At 49.9% G+C, this 20987-nt stretch overlaps 1 protein-coding gene across 3 annotated transcripts in view; it reads right to left on the bottom strand.

Annotated features, from left to right (window-relative positions):
* Positions 1–20987, bottom strand: part of NSMF (NMDA receptor synaptonuclear signaling and neuronal migration factor) — a 47259-nt gene that overhangs the window by 8812 nt on the left and 17460 nt on the right. For 2 of the 3 annotated variants that reach the window (XM_082067872.1, XM_082067874.1), the window contains 11 exons: positions 19348–19827; positions 15080–15155; positions 9641–9693; positions 7522–7611; positions 5767–5888; positions 4940–5023; positions 3904–3937; positions 3335–3405; positions 2174–2253; positions 831–933; positions 383–458 (listed from right to left, as the gene is read on the bottom strand). In XM_082067872.1, the coding sequence (XP_081923998.1) occupies positions 383–458; positions 831–933; positions 2174–2253; positions 3335–3405; positions 3904–3937; positions 4940–5023; positions 5767–5888; positions 7522–7611; positions 9641–9693; positions 15080–15155; positions 19348–19827 (1269 nt within the window). The remainder of the gene's footprint in view (positions 1–382; positions 459–830; positions 934–2173; positions 2254–3334; positions 3406–3903; positions 3938–4939; positions 5024–5766; positions 5889–7521; positions 7612–9640; positions 9694–15079; positions 15156–19347; positions 19828–20987) is intronic. The other variant, XM_082067873.1, reaches the window with a different exon arrangement.

The following is a 20987-nucleotide window of genomic DNA, read 5'->3' as shown; positions in this document are numbered from 1 at the left end:
TTGAGTCCTGGAGAAGAGAGCCCTGCACACTTGGTTACAGAAGAAGTTCTGCTCCCATGTGCACATCTCGCATGCACTTCACATGCCCTAATAATAGGATAAATCTCCTAAACTCAGCCTGCAAAGCCGCCCGCTATTTAGGCTACTTTGTCCCTGTGTGGGAGAGGGCTCTGCGGCTTCAGGCACAAACAGGACAGAAGAACCGTGAACGTGGAGGCACTGCAGGGAAAATCGGGTTCAGCAACTGAACTATACAAGGTGATTACAAGCAAAATGAAGGTCAGGGCTTAAGGGAGCTCAAAATTGCTTTTTGAGGAAGATGCCCACTGAAGGAGGCAGGCTGATTAGGAAAGTGTGCATATTTGTACAGAAAATTAATTACCTTGAGCTGATAGTTCAAGTGGAGACTCAAAGGCAACCCTATAAGGATTCATTAAGTTTTTCAGATTCTGAAATAGCTGAAAGACAAACATATTGAGAGTTAGCAGCTGAAAGGAGAACTCCAGGGCACCCAGAACTGCCCATCCTTGTTCACTACCTCTGCAAAACCTTCCACTCAAGTCCTTTCAAACACCTAGCTGTCAGTAAATAAATAAAGTGCTGTGAATGACAGTTCTCCTCAAAGGTTTCAGCGCTTGGCCTGCAAGTCACTTCACATTCCCCCTCTGCCCTCTGGGGAAGGCACAACACACAGGGCGGTGGGACGGGACGGCAGATGCTTCCCACCCAGCAGAAGAGGAAGGTTTGGATTTCAGAGTGTGGCTGTTGCCTCCCTGGGCTTGGTGGCACCCAGGGGACGTTCCCAAAGAGGTGACCCAGGAAGCTCTTACCTTCTCCCCATTGGGGTTTCCAAGAACATAGCAGCCCATGATGTGAATGATATTTGGTTCAGGATTGACTTTACTCATCAGCCGGCTCAACCTCTTCCAGAAGCTGGTAGAAACAGGAAAAAATGAGTACATAATTAAAAAAAATAATCTATCTCCTCATATGCATGAGGAATCACACACAGGAATCACAAGGGGTGTGTGCACACAGCTCAGGAGGGACAAGAGGCTTGTAGCCTGAGGAGCAAGCTGCTTGGAAAGAGCCTTTGGCTCTTACACAAGGAGGAGCAGGGCAGAGCAAGGGCTGGAGGAGCAGGTCCAAGGAAGGAAGAGCGGCTCATTGAGCCAAGGAGGCTCCAAGGTGAAGAAGATGGAGCAAAGTCCACCCAGAGTGCTTTTAGACTGACAGTTTTACTAAGCACACTCTTCTTATAGCAGTTCCCTCCAATTTCCCCTCCCATTTCTCTCAACAGTTGCCCTTCTAACTATGAGCGTTCACAACTTTCTGAAGGTCCCTGAATTACCAACTTGGGACCAGCTACGCCTGGAATGTGTTCAGACGTGTTTACGCACACACGTGCTGCAGAATTTTATTGACAGTGTTTACAGCAGAGCACGAGAGCGCTGAACAGATGTTGATTTTATACTCAGCTCTCATGCCAACAAGAAGTTGTGTAGGAACAGGCTGGTGTATATCCTCGCCCCCACAACAAAGCACTGTTTACCAAGGCAGCACCACAGGCAAAGCTTAACTCTCTGCAAGGAGAAGTAAAATTCGCTCAGCAGCCCCATCTGACAGGCTGGAGTGTTAGTGAAAACCCTCCTCAGTGACGCGCTGGACTTCGAGCTTTGCAGAGACAAATTCCATTTCCCCTGCAATCAGGAGGGCAACGACCAGAGACAGCTGTGGGGGCGGTCTGGATTTCTGCCACTGGTCGCCTGCTTAGAAATGCTTTCTCAGCCGCTTCTGAGTGACAAAGGCACGAGGTACGTGTTCTGGTTTTTGGTCAGCAAAGCCTTTGTTAGGAGAGGAAGTACCTTCCTTTTTTTCCTCCTTCTTTTGATAGTTCCCATTCCAGAGAGACACGGAACAGCAGAGAAAAGCATGAATCCTCTGCGATGTGTCCCAGGGCTGCATCACCCTGGGCATGATCTCAGCTCTGTCACCTCTGCAACTTGCTCTGAAGGAGCTGAAAGCTGCTCCTGGGTCCCCCCTCATCCTGCTCTTCCCCTGACCAAGTCACCCCAGCTCCTGTCACCATTCCGGACAGGCCACGTGCTATAAACATCGAGCAAACAGAGCAGAAAAATGCTGTGCAAGTCCAGAACATGACGCTGCCACTCACAGGATCATATCTTCTTCCTTTTCCACTTTGGCAAAAGTGGCGACTTTGTTCTTTAACAAATATAAGTGACCGGGACCTCCCTGCAAGAGAGAGACAGACAGACTGAAACCCCTTTGAGACCCTGAAGAAACCAACCCTGGCTGTGGTTCTTGTCCTGCACAGCCATACCCAGAAGTGCCACAAGGGAGCAGAGCAGACACACCGGGCTGGTGCGATCCCTGCAACCTCCATAGCAGATACTTGCTCAGGAAATATTCGCATATGGGCAGTGTGCTGAGGGTTGGATTATCCATTTTTTAGCGCTGTGTGCCCACCTCGCTCTAAAAAGGCACAACAATAGACAAAAGTTTTCATTGTGGGTGGCAGGAGAGTAATAGGGAAGCCAAGAAAGTCCCTGCCAGTTGGGGGTGTTAGGGGACTTGCTGCTGTAGGCAGAAAAGCAGCTGAGCAAAGCAGGGATAAGCAGGCAAGATGTGGCTGTAGAAGAACTGGACTCTGGCAGTAACAGGCATAAAAAGCTTGAGAATGTCATCAGGAAAATTAAGAGCTGCCATCTCCAGGTCAGTGCGCTGCAAACCCTGCAATTTTGCAGCCCTGGCCACGTGGGAGGGAGTTAAGTCAGGTTACCTTCCTGACTTCTCATTTCATGTTCCTCACACAGCTGCTGGGGACGTCTCACGCTGACCACGCTGAGGAACGAGAGACTTGGGAAGGGAAACGGGGCCAGTCCCAGATCCAGCAGGACCAAATCCGTCCCCCCCGCAGCTGGGCAAGCGCACCCCGACCCCTCTCCTGCGTACACTGAACTGGATCCACAGCACCCATCACTGTCACTGTTGTACTGAAGCTGGATTAAAACGGTGAGAAATGCTTGTTCCTTTCCCTGAAATCCCCCTTTTGAGGTCTGCGCTAATGCTGCTTTGCCTGGGTTTCCTCGAAAGCAGCTCAGCCCTGGAGCTGGTGACACTGATCAGATTTTATTTCCTGCTGTCACAGCAACTCGAGGCTGCTCGGTGCAGGGGAACGAGAAGTGAAAGCCGCACACATGCAGCTACTTTAACAGAAGCTGACTTGGGAGTATTGGTTCCTCTATGTAATTTTCCCTGTAGAAAAAGACCAATTCGTAACAAATCACCCAAGCACTTAAGGACATTCACGTACCTGGCAAAATATCAGCATCTTCCAGATTTTGCAGCCTTTCCGATAAACGTTAAGCTTCTTCTCTATTTCCTCTGCAAAAAAAAACATGTTGGAGAAGATGAACCATGGAGGAAGTTAAAGATTAATTCTATTTCTTCTCACATTAGTCCTGAAGGCAGGAGGCTGAGCTGGGAGAGCATCCCACTGATGCTGAGCAAACCCTTTGCTTTCATGCGTGTCACAGGGCAGAGAAGGGACAGGGCAGCTCCAGACCCTGCTCTGTGGTGACCACAGTGTGGTACCAGCCCCAGATGTCCTGACCCTGCAAGGGGACAACAAACAGGTACCTTTGCTGCCCTGTGCCTCAACTTCCCTCTCAAACTGGGAGCTTGGCACAGAAAATGGGCCACAGGAGTAAAGTCTTATCATTGTGGCACATCCAACAGCAGCTGACTGACTGTCGGGTGTCACTGGGGTGGTTAAAACACCTTTATGAGGGGTGGCTGAGGCGCAGGGGAGTGATTTTAACATATTGATCACTTATATTTGCTATGGGCAGGACCTAAGAAAAGAAAATAACACTTACGTACCTAGGATGTCATCAAAGGTGGCATGTTCATGGTCCTGGAAAGCAAGATAGAAGGACATTTCAAAGTTTGCTGTCACTACACCAGCTCCTGTGACATTATTACAGTCTCTACCATTGCACACAATCCCATTTCTAGGCAAAGCCATGCTCTAAGAGCACAATTATACCACCTGATAGCTTCCCTTGCATCGCAGTGATTTCCACCCTAAAACATGTCTCAGCAAAGAAGCTGAAGACTGAATGGTCCACGAAGACCAAGTCCATCCAAAGGCTGGAAGATGAATCCTGCAGACGTCCAAAGCCCATCAGATGTAGTCAGCGATGCACATTCACCTCTTGGCCCATGTTTTGTAGCCAGCCTCTGGCTTAACAGGCGTCCAAGCTGGTTACAAACAGCGACACTCCTGACACATCTGCCTCTGGCATGGCAAGATCTGCAGCACAACCATACAGCTCCCAAAGAGAGAGGCAGCAAAGCCAAAGCCCCTGGCAGCAACACCGGAGCACACAGAGACTGTTCTCTGGGCTGTCGGTCTCACCCTTCCCTTGCAAATCAAGCAAATATAAAGTGATGAGGAACAAAAGACCCGTGACTCCTTGCTGGTGTTTCAGACACCTGCTCAGGCAGGTCTCCGAGTGAAAAATCAAAGTTAAATTAATGACAGGGATGCACTGCTGTACATCGAGCTCTGAGGTCCTGCTCCTCCTGCCCAAGGATGAGCACAAGGAGGAGCCCTAAGCCTGGCAACACACAGCCCTTCCCTGGTTCATCTGCCCGGCTGTGCACGCACCGTCTGGCAGCCCACATGTGCAATTTTCACTCCACCTTACTCTTCCACCCAGACCTGAGCCCTGTAAGACCCCAAATCTGGGTTCAGCAAACCCCCAGCCCTTTCCTGACACCTCTTCCAAATCACATTAATGTTTCAGAATCACCATAACAGGAATTAAGGAGAAAACTAGGGACAAAAAACGAAATAAAATTCTCTGTATGAAGCCTGCTCCCATACATCCAGACACAGAAGTGATTTACTTACGTAGAGAATGGGGATGATAGAGGGATCGTCCCTGCGGATAATTGTCGGGACATACTCTGCTTTGGGCACCTTGGAAGAAATGAGCTGGAAGGAGGAAAAAAGAGGCAAGAGGATGAGGAGAAGCCAGAAGAGTCTGAGCAGAAGCACAAAGGCCATGTTAACAGTGCCCTGTTCAGTTGCTCTCAGGTGTTACCCAAACTAGCAGCTAATCCAGCCTCTCTACACCCCTGTGGCAGGTCCTCCCTGTCCGTCTGCATGTCCTTGGCTCTTCTGATGTCTCAACAGGATCCACTCAAACCCAGCACTGCCTGACAACAAGCTGGAAGCTCAAGACCAAATTCTGGCTGAGTACTTGTGCATGTGGCCACAGAAGGGATGTGTCAGAACCTGGCCCTGCCTGCCAAACCCACAGAGCAGTGCAGGGGGAGCATGGGGGGAGCATCAAGGAATTATAACAGTGCAGAAAGGATGTCTAAGGATGACATTTGGCTCCAAAGCAAAGCAGGCAAGTAGCAACAGGAGGAACTGGTGGGAGTGGGGACTCAGGTCTCCATTGTCAGGGTTGTCAAGGCTCAGACTAACTCAGTTCAGTATTGGTGATGGTCATGCTCTGAGTGGGAGCTGGACTACAGGTCCTTCCACTTCCAGTTTTCTTTCAACACATTATCCCCAGTGATAACAGATGCTGAAAACCACGTCAGGTCGTGGCTGATCCCTGAGTGACCCCCACATACTTGAAGAGCTGCCTGTACAAAGACTTGCCTCTTCCCATGGAGAACCTAAACTCAGCAGCAATGAGGAGAAACAGCTGAGTCAGAAACCCTCACCATTATTTTTGGTGGAATAAAGTCATCTCCATCACATGCCATGGCTTCAAGCTCCTTTTCTGCTTCCCAGTTCAAGTCGAAGTCACCATCCAAAGTGCCGCAGGAATCCTGAAGGTCATGGCCTGCCAGAACACAAGGTGCATTACAAGGGTGGAACAACTTGTCTTCCTGACTCGATCCTGCCTGGCAGCTACCTCGTGAGATGTGCCACAAGCCATGAGACTTGTGCCCTCCTTTCCTCCACAGAGCGACAGACACCACACTTTGGGGCTGGCATCTCTAAATGAACACTTAACGAATGAAGAGTGCACACACGGAGCCCGATACCACGTTTCACACAACATTTCATTGCTCTCACAGTCACCAAGTTTAGCTTTCGAATGAGAAGTCACAGCAGTCACCCTGTCATTTCAGAATGGAGGAGACAGAACGCAGACAGACTCTACACTTTAACATGCTGATGAGCAAGTCCAAAGACTTCAAAGCTGGTCTCCTTGTCATAGTAACTACTCTGACTATGTCTTCTGAGTGGTTATAAAGAAACTCTGCCTTGTGGGTCAAATGGATCCTGGCAGAGAAGTCCCAGAGCGTGAGGACAGCCGCAGCAAACACAGCAGTATTGCAACAGTGTACTTGGATTTGCTCTCCATTGAATTGACCTTACCTGTCAGCCTTCAATGCCTCCTGGGGAAAAAAACATCTGGAAGGAATATAATTGACCGTTAAAGGTTAAAAACAGAGATGCTTCCTTGAAGCCAGGGACTGAGGAGAGAGAACCCAGATGCCTCTATTAAGCCTTTTGGGATGTCCGAGTGTCACTGGGTGCCTGGAGCCTGTCTGAACCACGTCTTTTCCATTCGCCTCTGAGTTAGCTGAGGGAGAGGGAGGAATCGGACTGCAAAGGAACAATCGGGTCATGTTTTGAACCTGGCCTTTCATACATCTCCCTCTGCAACCTGGTACAGTGTCTTCTACAGTTAGGAGGGCTGGATCTGCTTACCTGACAGGTCAGTTCATTTCACTACTGAAATTAATTTACCATACAACCCATTTCAACATGGGCAAACTCATATCCACCAAGTCCCTTGCCTACAGGATTTCGATAAAATCTGGGTAAAACAGCCGTTCTCTTTACAAAAAGACGGTGAGAAGATGCTGGCATTTCCTCCTGTAAATTAACACAACAGCATCTCGGTCCCCACAAGCAGAACATCACAGCATTACTGGGGATTCCCAGAGGAATTCCTGGCAGCCCAAACGAAGATCAGGTTGCCCCAAGCTATCATCTGTGCAGCCAGCGTGGCCAGGAAACCAAAGCTCCATCTGACGGAGCACTGCAGCTGTGCTCTCGAGCTATTCTAGCCTAGGAAGGAGCTCGGAAGGGGCTCTCACATGGGAAGCCAGGCAGGTCAGCCCCACTATGGTGAACGTTGCCTTGGACTGATGTGCTTCCAGGTCGGTTGTTTGGTCCCAAGCGAATCAGGGATGATGGGAACAGAGGGCTGTGAGAGAGCTGCACCACTGGAAACCGCACAATAACATGAGGTTAGATGTGTTGTGCCGCACAAATAAATATAGGTACACAGAGATGAAGAGGTGCATATACCTGGAGTGTTATTTGCTCAGATCTCATGAAACTAAAAGGATGACAGATAGGACAGAAGGGCACAGAGCAGTTACTCCAGTGGGACTCCAGTCAAGACCTCAGCTGGAGGGTTTGGCCACAGGAGGAAGCTCAAAGGACTCAGAACTCACTTTCTCGAGAGTCATGGAAGGAATCAGCTTTGATGGGAGTCGGGTCACTCCAGGACCTGCTGAAGCTCCTCTCACGCCGTTCAGCAAATGCTAGGATAAAACCAAAGCACGACATTAACAGACTCCAAAGCCACCTCTGTTGCTGCCAGCAAAACAAAACATCCAGTAGATTGCCACCAAAGCCACACATCACGGACTCCCCTGTGCTTGTCCTTCCACTTGCCAAACGCGAGTCCTTTCCACACAGCAAACAAGGGTCTATCTTCTACACAGCAGAAGACAAAGTGCCCGCTTTCTGAGCAGGACCATTATGGGGTATGTAACACAGAAAATGGAGGACGCTGGATGGTGTCTCCTTAAACACACACTGCTCAAAACTCAATTTAATCAAGGGTATTCCAGTGTCCCACTGTAAATGCTCTGACTCCAAGGCCTCACAGGAAGATGTGCTCAAACAACTAATGACACATGCGTGCCCAGAAGGCGGCAGCAGTGCTCCAGTCACTTCTCCTTCCATGTTCTAGTGACATCCCAGTGAGAGCCGGACAAACAGAGAGGCCTCAGGGAAGCTCGGGTTTTCTAAATTTTGTTGTGAAAGACGAGATCCTTCAGTTTTGCTTGCCTGCACTTTTGTGAGCACTCCCCTACAGTTTTTCTTCTCTTTTCTTTTCCAGTGTGCATTGTATTGTTTGTACCGGCATTTCCAAGCGCAATCCAGGGAGCCTGGCCCAGCTGGCTGCACCGCAGGCAAATTCCTGGGAACCGCCAACCACCGCGTCTGACTTGGCAAGCCCACGTGAGAGCCATTACGCCTCAATTAACAGCCACTTACAGCCACTAATACCTATTTCTGGTGGCAGACAGAGCGATTTGCTGCAGTATATCTAGTAACAGCATCTCATGTCAGCGGCACAGGAATTCGCTGCAGATCTGCATTTACAAAAGCTGAGAAGACCTGTCCTCCGCTGCAGAGTGTCCAATGCAGGTGTCGAGCACGACAAACCACACGAGGTTCTTCAGGTGATCTCCATCCTCAGCTTTCATTTCAAACCAGGCATTTAGCTACTGTGCACACGAAGAAAGCTTTGAAAACATGACCCGAGAGTTACCAAGGCAGAGAGGCATGCCTGAACTTCCAGACAGCTCTAGGGGGACATGAGCCCTGTTGGCATCAGGCGGCGCTAACTCAGATGCCAATATGGACATGTTAATGCAATGCTGTTCGCTGTTCACCTCCCACGGCGTACGAGAAAGGAAAGAATGCGAATTCACCTCAAGAAAGCTTTGCTGTGGGCAGTCTGTACACGATTCCTGACTGCGGGGTGGGAAGAACAAGCTGTTTCCTCTTCTGGAGGAATCCTCCGCTCTCGAGAGCTGGTTACACCATTCCCAGCCTGCTTCACAGAGATAAGGGAGCTGCCCCAACCGAGTTACGGAGGAGTGTTGCCTTCCTTAGGGAAAGGGAACTGCCATTTCCCAGGCCTGAGAGGTGATTTCTCCTCCAGTGAGGCGCAACATTCCCTTATCTCCCACTTTCTCCAATCCCTTTCGTGTTCCTCTTCTTTCTCCCTTCCACCATCCGCTCAGCTCCCACCGGGTAAGTTTCCCCAGGTGCTGCTGCAGAGACGGTGGTGGAACAGGGAGGAGAAAAGAAAAAGCCACCAGTCCACGCGGCACGTGAAGCAGCGACGGTCCCCAAGGAGCCACAGCCGGGCGCAGGTTCAGGAGGCCGGGCAGCACTCCCAGCTCTGCACAGCTCTCAGCTCTGCTTCTCCTCACAAGCGTCTGTGCTGGTGATCACCAACAACCACAGGCACGTGGGACAAGGACACTGCAGCTCTTCTTCTGCTCCTCACACTGAGGCCACAGAGACATCCACGGCCTTCCAAGGGTCCTCAGGAATGGCTCACAGGCTGCTTGCAGACATCATGTGTCCTGGAGACTTGCAACAGCGCAGCCTTCTTTTTTGTAGAGTAAAATGGCATCAGCAGGTTAAATCCTTTCTCCAGCCCAATACGGGGTCTTTTCTACCCGCATCTGCATGCAACACAGGGCTCCCCATGTCCCACCAGCTCAAACCCCAGCTCCTCACAGCCACATCTTACAGCTGCTCACTTACTTTGTGCTTTAACCCTTCGGCTCCCCACCATGCGGAGGTGCTTCCGAAAATTCCTGCAAGAAAGGCCAAACACAACCTCTGAGAAAAGTAATACAGAGCAACACCTGGGCCCAGCAAGACTGACAAAGCTGGGAGAAAAAAAATAAACTTGGGAAAACAGTGTATTTCCTTCTGGGCATTCAAAAGCTGGAGACCAGGTTCCCAGCCTGCATCTATGGGGTGCTGGGGGTGGTTGTGGCTGTTTCTTCTGAACTCCCTGGGCTGGTGGGACAGGGCGTAAGGTCCTACATCGCATGGCCTGCCTCCACCTTCCTGTGACTAAGGCACCTGCGCTGTGGCTTTGCTGATGACACCATCACTGCCTGTGCTGGCAATGCTCCCTCTGCTCCTGGTGAAGTGCAATAACTGCTCCCCTCTCTCCTTTCTTCCACACATCTTCAGCAGGAAAGCAGGGTGCCCGGGCTCTGCCCGCTCAGCAGCACGCACACACCATTCCCAAACGTTCACAGCAGCTGCTAAAACCCCACCTGTGCTGTCAGCAACCACACAGCCCGTACTGCTCTTGGGCAAAGAGCTGGGAAAGGCTGAAGCAGTTTCTTCCTTCTGGGACAGCCCTGCTCGGGAAGGTGACAGTGCTCGAGGGGCAACGCTGCCTGAGGAACCACGCGCCTCCCTGCCCACGATTCAGGTTCAGTGGGGCTGCAGAGGGCACAGCTCAGGGGAAAATCTACCTGTGGGTAAACCTTGGGGAGCAACTACACCTGATAGTCAGGTCTGTGTAAAACAGGCTGTCCTGGCCACTCCTGAGAGACCACGGCCAAGGGACTCTTTGTCCAGCCTGCCCAAGCGCAAGGGACCTGCTTCCCTTTGTTCCTTGTCACTCACCTAGACAGGAACCAAACGGGACAGGAACCACACAGGACAGAGGAGACACGGGGAAGCAGCAGCAGGTGACTAGCGAGGAAAATGTCATTCCTCCCTGAACTCCACTGAAGGTGACTTCGCCCTGCAGGGCCCCGGGGATGAGCCCCGGCACCGGCGGCCTGCACGGAGCCGAGGAACCTTCCCGGGTCCCCTCCTGCCCCACCAACACACACCGAGCAGCAGAGACTACGGCCGGGGAAAGAGGTGAAGTGACAGGTCATGTGGCTCACACACAAGTTAGTGGGAGGAGGAAGGACACATTATAACCATGCAGATGCTTTAGTGAGCTAACCGGACTAGAAGAAACTGCCAGCACCGACAGCAAGTTGTTCAGAGCGGGTCACATATGTCTACTCCAATGCAGAGAGACCAACCCACGCGCTGCCCGCGGAGGGAGAGCACGTAACCCACACCACCTACTTGGGCCCCCGTGCCGTCATCAGGATCCAAATTCAGCAACTCAAGAAAGAAAACCAGCAGCTGGGTACCGAAGCTGGGAGCAACATTATTCCATGACAAATTCCCATCTGCACTTGGGCTATTTGTGTTATTTTCCAAAGCTTTATTTTAGCTCTGCTTGGGTGCATGAAGATTCACTGCTGTGGATCAGACAACTGCCTCCGTTAGACAAATGACTAAAGTAATGTGCTCCACTGGCACGTGCTGCTGAACATGAATAGAGCAGGGCAGGGTCTGAGCACGGCCCAGCCAAACCCACCGTCCCGCTGGCCTGTCCACTCCTCGCCACGGGAGAAATGCGGATGGTTCTCCTGCTCCGGCCCTGCCCGGACCTTCAGCATCCACAGGACCGGAGGGGACACATCAAGGATGACATTTTCTGTCCTCTATCCTGACTGCTCAACATCACCGATGCACACAACTCCTACTCCTGTGTTCGCAAGCCCTGCAAACAAGCCATTTTCTAATAAAGACTCGTATCTATCTAACACATTCTGAGAAATCTCTTTCTTTTTAAAGATACACTGTCTATTTATTTACAGCAGCTCTAGTTTTGATTCATATTTGTCTTCACCATTCTTAAGCTGCTAAAGAAAAAAATCTTCCTGGCAATTTCCTAGTTAAGAAAAGTTGATGTTTTTCTCCCATTTTCTTTTGGATAGCGCTGAAGCGATCACGGCAGCTTTTAACCAACGACACAAACACTGTGTTATCCTTCCCAGCAGGGTGCCAAAATACATGAGCCTTGGCTCATTTGAAAAACCAGAGCAGGCTGATTATTACCAAGATAAGTGGCTAAGTGATGTGCCTTGTGAAGCCGGCAGAGGGAAACCGCGGCCCTTCTGTAATACCTGGCCAAGGAATCAGTCCCCATCCCCTCTCCTTTCTGTTCTTTAAAAAAAAGAGTGAAAAAATAGACTTCTGGTCACTAGAGATGTTAGTTTTGCCTACATCTCAGACTTTTGAGGTGCATTTGTAGAGGCAGCGACAGCCTTTAAGAGGACTCAGCTAACCTCAAATTCCAGATATTTGGGAGATGCCTGGGGAAACTGCATCTTTAATTTTTTATGTATATTATATATTTTTCTGCCTGAAACACAGATCCTCTATATTATATTTGGAAGCTCAAAATAAAGACAGTGTTCCTTTAAAAAGATGGAGATCAGCACTGCGGCATCACTCACCTCCATGTTTCCAACACGGCCACTGCTCGTGTCCCTACGAACAGCAACACAGACGGGGACAACCACGGTCAACGTCGTCAAGCGTCACTAATGACACCCGAAGGGCCCATGCAACACCAGGCAAGGTTACGGCTACGGGAGAACACAGGCCCTACCTCTGTATAACAGCTGCAGAATCATTCTCTCGTTTCCGTCTCTTCCTCTCTGCGTAGCCCCTGAACGCCCTGGGAAACCATTTTAAGCCATTAAGCAACCACACAGCTTTGGACTGGAGAGGACACGACACACAGACATCGGAAAGCTCTCACCAGACAACAGAGAGACATCGGGCTGAGCGAGGAACACAACCAGCCCTCACAGGACCGCATGCGAGCCGGGGGCCGGGCAAAAGACTCACCAAACCACAGATCCTCACTCCCTACGGCAGGTGGCCGGACAAGCAGTTGTTCCTAAAGCAAACGCAAGAGTGGCCAGGGCACGGCCCAAAGAACGGGGGTGAGCAGCCGTCACCCCTGCTACAGAGGAATGGACCAAGGAAACTCCATACGCCGGGATCAAGAGGGACAAAAGCATGCTAGCTACTGTTGTCTCCATCGCAAAGATGAGGATGGCTGTGGTGTGATCCATGTCGGCCTACCAGGTGTAGCCATCTAACCTCTGGCCCGCTGACAAACAGCCCTAGCGCAGGGAAGGCACGAGCGAATATGATGGACAGGAGAGGAGAGTTTATCCAGGACACCGACAGACAAGGAAATGAAACAAATGAAGATTATACTTACGAGATGCTAGAGATTCCAGGAGACGCAGGGAAAAAGAAAGAGAAGAGGAGTTCATTAGTGCTCAGCCCCAGCCAGCATTCTGAGGGAATTCTCATTCCAGAAGGAATAGTTCTTGTTAGGTGGAAGGAAATTGCTTTTTAAATTAAACATTTCTCAGTGGTGAGACTCCTACTTGACCAAGTCAAATCTTCCCTGGGGCAACGTTGGCATGTGGTCTGGACACAAATTAAGCTCCATGTAGACCCAGAGGACATTCAGATGTAGAACTGACAGCTGGATATGGCCCATCAGGCTACAACAGGAGCTCAGCATCATGGGCTTTTGAGACAGGGACACCTTTTCCCACAGTGACAAAGACCTGTGAAGTCACTCAGGCTGTCTAGTCTATGAAGGAAGCAAGCATGGTGGGCTGAAAACACGAGAGCAGAGGACAGGATGAAGGGGGCACCCGGAGGAACCAATCCAACCAGCCGAGGGAAATGCCCCAAACTTCTGGAGATGTTTCTGTGCCATTTTTAGAGGCAGCAGAGAATCTCCAGAAATGTTAACCAAGGGAGCTGTGCTCCTCAAGGGTTTCCTTAGGACACCGTTCCCCAAATCAGCCTCACCTTGGCCTCCAACAGCTCCAAGCCCTGCCATGCGCAACCATCTTGCAACAAACCTTGTGCCCAGCAAAGATGGCTTGAGACAGCAAAGGATGTGCCCGAGGGCAAAGGAAAGGTGCTGGTTTTGTGCATGGTTTGGTGTGTCAGATCAGAACTGCAAAATACCCGTCACTGTTAGCAGCCAACATTTCTGAAGAGCAAAGCATCACCACATTGCCCTCAGGCTGCCCACAGCCCCAGGAGTGGGACCCAGCTGGGGAGCCACCAGGTTTGCTGTCCCTGAGGAGGTGGCAGAGGGACACAGAGGTCAGGGACGAGACGCAGCGCTAGGACAACACAGAGAGAGGAGAAGCCCATGGAGACTCCTCACTCCCACTGTTGGGTGAGATTAGGACCCCGCAGCAGGTTCCACCGCCTGGCACCAGACAGGGCCCTGAAGATAAAGCCATTTTGCTGGGGGATGCAGATCCCTTCCAACATCTCTCAGCAGTTGCCCCCTTCCTCAATGCCGGATCCAGCCCTCCCTGCATCAGCCCTTCCAGGTGTGATTGAGTTTGGGTCATCCCAACATCGACAAATCAGCCTCTTTTCAGGATTTGGGAAGAGGAAGGTACGAGGGAAAGAAGAAATGGCAGAGAATAGATTAGATAGATTTATCCCTGGAGGTGTTTAAAAGGTGTTTAGATGAGGTTCTCAAGGGCATGGTTTAGCGGTAGAGTTAGGTTACGGTTGGACTCGATGATCCTGAGGGTCTCTTACAACCAAAATGATTCTATGATTACAAAAAGGCCATCAGATTAGTCAGGGAGAAACAGAGCAGTAGAGCCAAAGGTGACACAGATGTTGGAGGAAGGACACAGGAAAAAGGTGACAAGGAGGAAGATCAGTGTCTCATTTCACTCATTGTTTGCCTTGGCTTTCCAACCAGGTAGGAAATACTTGAAACCAGGATGGTGGTATTTCCTGGGCAGCCGGGAACAACCTAGAAATGAGGCCTCCCTTATTCTCTTCAGCCCTTCAAGAACTGCCTCCTCCCACCACACAGCAACCAGGGGCACCAAAACCTGCTCAGAGGGTGCAAGGAGAAGCTGTTCCTGACTCAGATCTGCTCCCACTTTGCGGAGATTTTACTGATGCCTTCTCCAAATGTCCAGACCAGCACAGAAGCTGTAGGGCTATCTCACCCTACAGACACGCACTCCTCTGGAGTGCCGGACGCAGCGCAAGCCTGGAATAACGTTCCCTCAGGGCAGCGACTGCAGCAGAAGGATGTGGTGGAGGGTCCCAGCCTGGGACCCAATGGGAATAGTCAGAAAGAGAACTAATAAAGTGCAAAAAATTAATAAGAGATGAGGTGCTCTGTCTCCCCCACCCTCAGACTGTAGTGCCAAACATACAACTCGATTGCTCCAGGCTCTCAGATACACCTTTGAGCAGGCCGCGAACTTCCAGAGACACAGTAAAAGCCACGGCAGTAGTTTCACTTACGCTTGCATAGTTGTAGTAGCGGTTTGAAAACTGAAGAGGTTCTCTTTTGGGAACCAGGTTCGTATGGGGACATCATCTGGAAGAGAGAGAGCAAAGGCTGAGAACGCAGCGGCAGAGCTGTGTTTGAGACAGCAGCATTGCCCAGGCTCGTTCTGTTGGTGCTTTTCTTCAGCATCCTGCCCTGTACTGAGCAGGAGAGTCTCATCCTCCTCATATCATGAACACCACCACTGAGTGTTTTGTGAATTTGTGCTAAGCCTGTATCTATCAAATGAAGAAGGAAACTCTGTTTTAAGTCTGGAAGATTAGAATAATCCAGGAATTACAGAAGAGACATTTGAACACAAAAACAAACAGAGGAAAGAAACATTTTTCATTAAAAGCATTTTCCAGCCTCTGTACCATTAGTTTGCAATGTCCCATTCATCCAGTTCTTTCTGACACAGCCTCCCATGGAAGATGAAAAGCAGTCACCTTCCTCTCTTCACAACCGTAACCCAGAGACAGACTCTTTTTCTACCACTCACACATCGGCTCCCGATGACCTGGCCCTTCAGGAGTCTTTCTGGTTTTGGACATCATTTATACAATCTGCAGATATCTCTGTGCTTATCTGCTCCCCTGTGTTTGTAACTGCCCTGCCTGAACCGACTGCAGAATATTCCCCAATTCCATCAGGACGCTGCATCATCTTCACGTAACGACCACTAAGACAAAAAGTAGGCACCACAATAAGTCAGTAATTACATGTGTGGGACAGTGGAGGAATCTGACCAAGAAGCAGCTCCTACCAAGGCTGAAGTCGGTCAGGCAGGGAATCTGGGGTCATTAAAATCCACCGTCAAAAGACGCGTGAGATCTCGGCGGACTGGATCCCTGGGATTTGGGGCTACCTGATTTTTCCCCTTGCTTCACTCCCAATTTGTGGCTCGATGCTGCTGATCACGCATCTTGCTTTGCTCATTCAAGTTTTAAGATCATTAGCAACTACAGTATCTCAGTCATTAATATTCTGGCATTGTCAAGACTATTTTTTAATTCACTTTCATTGGCCAAAACCCAATCAAACCCTGCACCGCAGACATAATTACTACAGACCAGACACCTTACCAAACGTTTTGTGCAGATCATAATCTGCTATGGACTCATCCGGCTGTTCCCTGAAAGTACAAAAAGTGGCTGCAATTACAGATGCAAAAAACGCTAAATGCAGCTGGGGAGGCCTCCTTTGAAGTGAAGCTTCCAAGGAATCCTGTCGAAAGCTGTAACACACTCCTCAGTTCACAGTTTATATCAAGCTTTGTATAAGCGTACCCTAAGGAAATACATATGTTAAATGAAAACTGCATTCTAGTATGCTAAATACTTATTATGAAGTTTCTATGTCTGCCCTCCCCCAAAAAAACAGATAGAGAAGAAATGCAAACCAGCTCAGACTTTAAATTACCTGTTTGAAGTCTCAAGCCCACAAAAGCAGTGCAAGGAAGAGAAGTTGTACAAATCCCTTCTTAGCCAACAATTCTGTACAGGCTTCTCAGGGTCTACACATCTCAAAGGACTGAGTCTCCTAATACATCTCACGGCTTTTAAGCCACTAGCTTTGATTCAAAGCAGAGCGTCTGAACAACAGCTAATATCCCCAGGAGGTTCTGCCCGGACAATCGCTTGAAGCCTCCCTTCCAACACAGGAAAAACATCACTCCCCCACCCACAGCGCTCAGTGGAGAATAAGGGGTTTGTGACCCTCCAGAGGGGCCTGTTCACCAGCCAGATGTGGAACAGCAGCAGAGGAGCACACAGCTGGGGATTAAGGGGCACAGCTCTGCTCCAGAGCTCAACCAGCGCATGAAAATTCAGATTATGAATACGGCTGTTGTGCTTCCAGGAGTGGGCACCACGCTTCTTTTCGGCCAGGCAGAGCATCATCATCTCCTTTCTTGTTACCTTCAACTGTGATGAAATTGCCAAGGAACCACAAACCTGGGTAGGACAGGAGGAAGAAACCCCCACGTTCAGCACGAACATCTCAGCACCTCCGTCCGTGCGTGTATGTGTTGGTGTCAGGTGCTGGGAGCAGCACAGGAGATGACAGCTTGTGCTCCTCTGGAACGGTGTTAGGCATCATAAACTCAGCATAAAACCCCATATTTAACTTACGCAAATCCGGCCTACCTGCCCTGAGTGTTGGTTTGCAGCAATAATGCATCACTTAAATCCAAACAGAGAAAGCACCACAAAGTGAGCCTCTGGGAGTCTCTCACCTCCATTCATCTCCGCCCTGTTTTTTCAGCCATGCCTAAGGACATTCCAACAAATACTTCTTGCAACCTGCGACACTTGTGCCATTCAACTGTTTTTCTCTCAGTAACATCACTCGGATAGAGAGCACAAAGGAGACCAAGCTGAGAAAACTTCCATCCCACGATGGCAGCACCGCAATGGGGTTTGGTCTCAGCGCTGCCTGTGCAGCCGCATGTGTGGAACACAAAATACAAGGCCCCTGCAGGTTCAGCACTGTCCACTTTGTTCCCTTTTCAGTAAATACTCCGATACATTTTCAGAAAGGCAAATCTGCATTTCCCGCTGATAAGTGGCTCTAACAAAAATTGCTGCCTAGTTGGAAACACCTGTTATAAATCCCCGGGCACAGAAACAGAACACGGCATCTCTCTGCAGCATCTGCCAGGACGTGTTTTCCAGCAAACAGAGGCGTTTAGCTCCAGCTATGAGGAGTTAAACTGCTCCACCAGTGATCTGGAGCTCTCCTTTGGTTTCGTATCAAGTGACCTGCTTCAGTCCTGCAGCACAGAGTACAATTTGGATTTGTTCAGGAAAGCTTTTAACATAAATCCATCAACATTAGAACAGGAATTTTTCCCTCTTACTTCAGTGCACATCATGAGGCTGCAACGGATTCAACTCAGTCTCCACGAGAGCAAGCCCTGGGGTTATGATCTCCTTTCCTGAAAGGTTAGAACTGCAATGACTTCCCATTTTCACACAAGCTTTCTGGCTGCTCTATCATAGGCAGAGCCTTCTTTCAACAGGTGAAACACATATGACCATAAAAGGCTTCCGTATAGGAAAACTCTTCTCAGTCCTTTTCTTGCACTTAAGCAATAAAAATAAGAGAGTCTAAACTTGCACATGTAGTGTCTGATGTGAAGACTAAAAATCACAGGGAACCAAAAGAAAAAATGCTTAAAAACTACAAGCAGGAATTAGTGGGACTGTAGGTGTCCTGCACACTCAAATCATCAGTTCTTTTAAAATTATTATTAGTCCGTGTATTAATTTAGTCACAGAATTTCAAGTATCTAGGCATGAAAACACAGCCCAGAGCCCAACCCTCCTGTGATTTTACCTGCAGTAAATATCACTGTGATATTTCCTAGAAAACCATGAACCCTGGAAAGATGGACTGCTTGATCTCCACAGCTCTCGATTTATTTTCAAGGAGAAAACCTTGACCTTTGCTGGCTGGACAAATCAGACAAATTAGGTCAGACTCTTTGCCAGCCACGTATAGAGCTGACAGGCAAAGACGGACTGCGTACTAGCTTGTAATTCAAAGCACATAGATTGTGACATATATTTGGTTAATAGGTTTTAAAGACAATCAGGATTTTTTAAACGTAATTTAATAATTGCAAGCCCCATTCCCTGAAAATATCAAGCAAATGGACAGTAAGTGGGGAAGAAAGTGCGATATTGTGTTATTTGCTAGTATTTATGGAAAAACCATAAGGTGGCACTAGGTGAGGGACCTGCTAAACTGCTTCCAGCCATGCAGACAAGTATTTTGGAGATGCACCAAAGTATGGAACATCGTACCCGAGCCAAGGCTCCCTCTGAGCACCCTGAGGTGTTCACAAAGGCTTCACCTGCCTCAGCCCCACAGGGCAGCAGAGGAGAGGGGTCCCACTCTGAACTGCCTCCTGTGTGAGCACTAATGTCGGTGCTGCGACACTGTTCCTTCAACAGAAAGAGAACCCGCAGGGATCGACCACGCTAAGCTACGTGAAGCTGCCACGAAAACCAGCCAGGTCATCTGCAGCTGACAAGCCAGAAGCAGGGACAGCGGGGCTTGGACGAGCTGGCCTCAAACTGAGCTCAGCTTTGTTTAAACTCTCCCTTTGACAGTCCCATTCCACAAGTGCAAGGTGCTGAAGGGGAAACCAACCCTCCATGCCAGGATGAGATGCTTGTCACCCTTCCCCGGTGCTGATGACTCCCTTTGTGTCCCTCCTGCGCCCACCCTCACTCACCAGACACCCGATCCACACTGTACATCCTCTCCAGCCTCTTTCTGTGCCACCCGGTCTCGCCGGACTGATGCTGCTCCAGGTCAAAGGAATGCTGAGAAGGGGCAGCCAGGCGGGTGCAGGTCGGGCACTCCTTGGAGCCCTGCCGGCTGCCCGGCCAGCCCCGGCAGTGCCGCCCGACACCGTGAGAGCCGCCCGCGCCGTGCACGTGGTGGCCGTGGTGGCATTCTTCTTGGGCAGCCCCCTTCATCACCACCAGTTCCATGCTTTCGTTCTCATGGTCCGACAGCATCGGCCTCTCGCCAGAGATGGTGTAGACCCGTGGCTTCGGTCCCTCGCTTGGCATCTTCTCCGCCTGCTCCTCGGAGAAGCTCCTCTCGAACTTGCCGTCGGAGATGACGGAGAGCCTGCGCTTGTTCTGCGCTGCCTGCTGCATCTCGGGGGAGTCCTCCTGGCCGATGTAGGAGTCTGCTAGCAGGTGATCTGAAAAAAAATGACACGTTTGCCTTAAAATCCAAGCACCCCAGGCACCAGCACATTCAGGAGGCTCTTTGTTACGGCTGCAGAACAGGGAAGCGAGGGAGAGATAAAAGGTTCTTGGGGGAACCTACTGTCAGATGGACACGCACCCATGTAAATGTCCAGAGCTAGTACTGAAATGAGAGACATTTCTCACAGATATACCCCATATTTTAAGCGTGCAACTACCCAGCAAACAAGGCTAGAAGCAAATGCAGCTCTCTGCGCCCGGCCTAAAAACACATACGTGCAAAACAGGCCTCGTTCAGCTGTACGGTCCTGTCTGCTTCAGGGAGTTCAGCAATACTGAGCGGGTGAACGTTTGCAGGACAAGGACCCGCACCAGCTTCTCAAAGAAGCAAAACGCTGAGTGTTTCCCACACCAAGTTATTACGTCTCAGAACTAAAGGAAAGGGGCAAACCACCAGGGTTTGTTTGGATTTTTCCCTGATTTTCTGCCAATTGGTTTGACATGAAAGAAATGCAAAAAGGCCTCGGCTGGCAGCTGTGACACAGCATCCTGCTCCGCACAGCACCCCGGCGAGCTGGGCTCCTCGTGTGTGCAGATGGCGACGGCGCAGCCCATGGAAACCGTCCTGAAGGAAAACACAGCCGCTCCCTTTGTGGGGTGGGAAGATGGAAAGGAGAGAGGCCCATGAGTGCAACTATCTTTGGAACCCACACACTGGATGAAGTGCCAGGAAATCTCAGCATTTCCATGGCAATTCCATGCATGAACCCTACAGTAGCTGCCACCCACCTGCTAATGCTTTTTTCAAGTGGCTGTTAATTACCTCTTACACTTCCCTTCAGATGGGAAGCAGCCAGGGGACTGGTAAAAAGGCTCAGCAGGGAATGCATTATTCATGTGACTACAACCCCAGAAAAAATAAAATCATTAGTGTCCAGCACAGGCAGCAGCATTTTAAGCAGAGGCAAAAAGCAAAGCCAAGCTTTTAGTTCAGTACATATTGAATGAACATCCTTAGCTCCTGAGTCATGACTTGAAGAAGCTGGTAACAACCTAAGGCTTGGCTGCCTTGCAGCTGGCTGTGAGGGGAGGAAGGAGGAAGAGACCCATCTCAGGACAAGTCTGATGCTGGATGTGTGCAACATGGACCTTT

The sequence above is a fragment of the Streptopelia decaocto genome (genome assembly GCF_964273445.1).
Source record: "Streptopelia decaocto genome assembly, chromosome: 17".
In the NCBI taxonomy this organism is placed as follows: domain Eukaryota; kingdom Metazoa; phylum Chordata; class Aves; order Columbiformes; family Columbidae; genus Streptopelia; species Streptopelia decaocto.
This window is presented reverse-complemented; position numbering and strand designations above follow the sequence as displayed.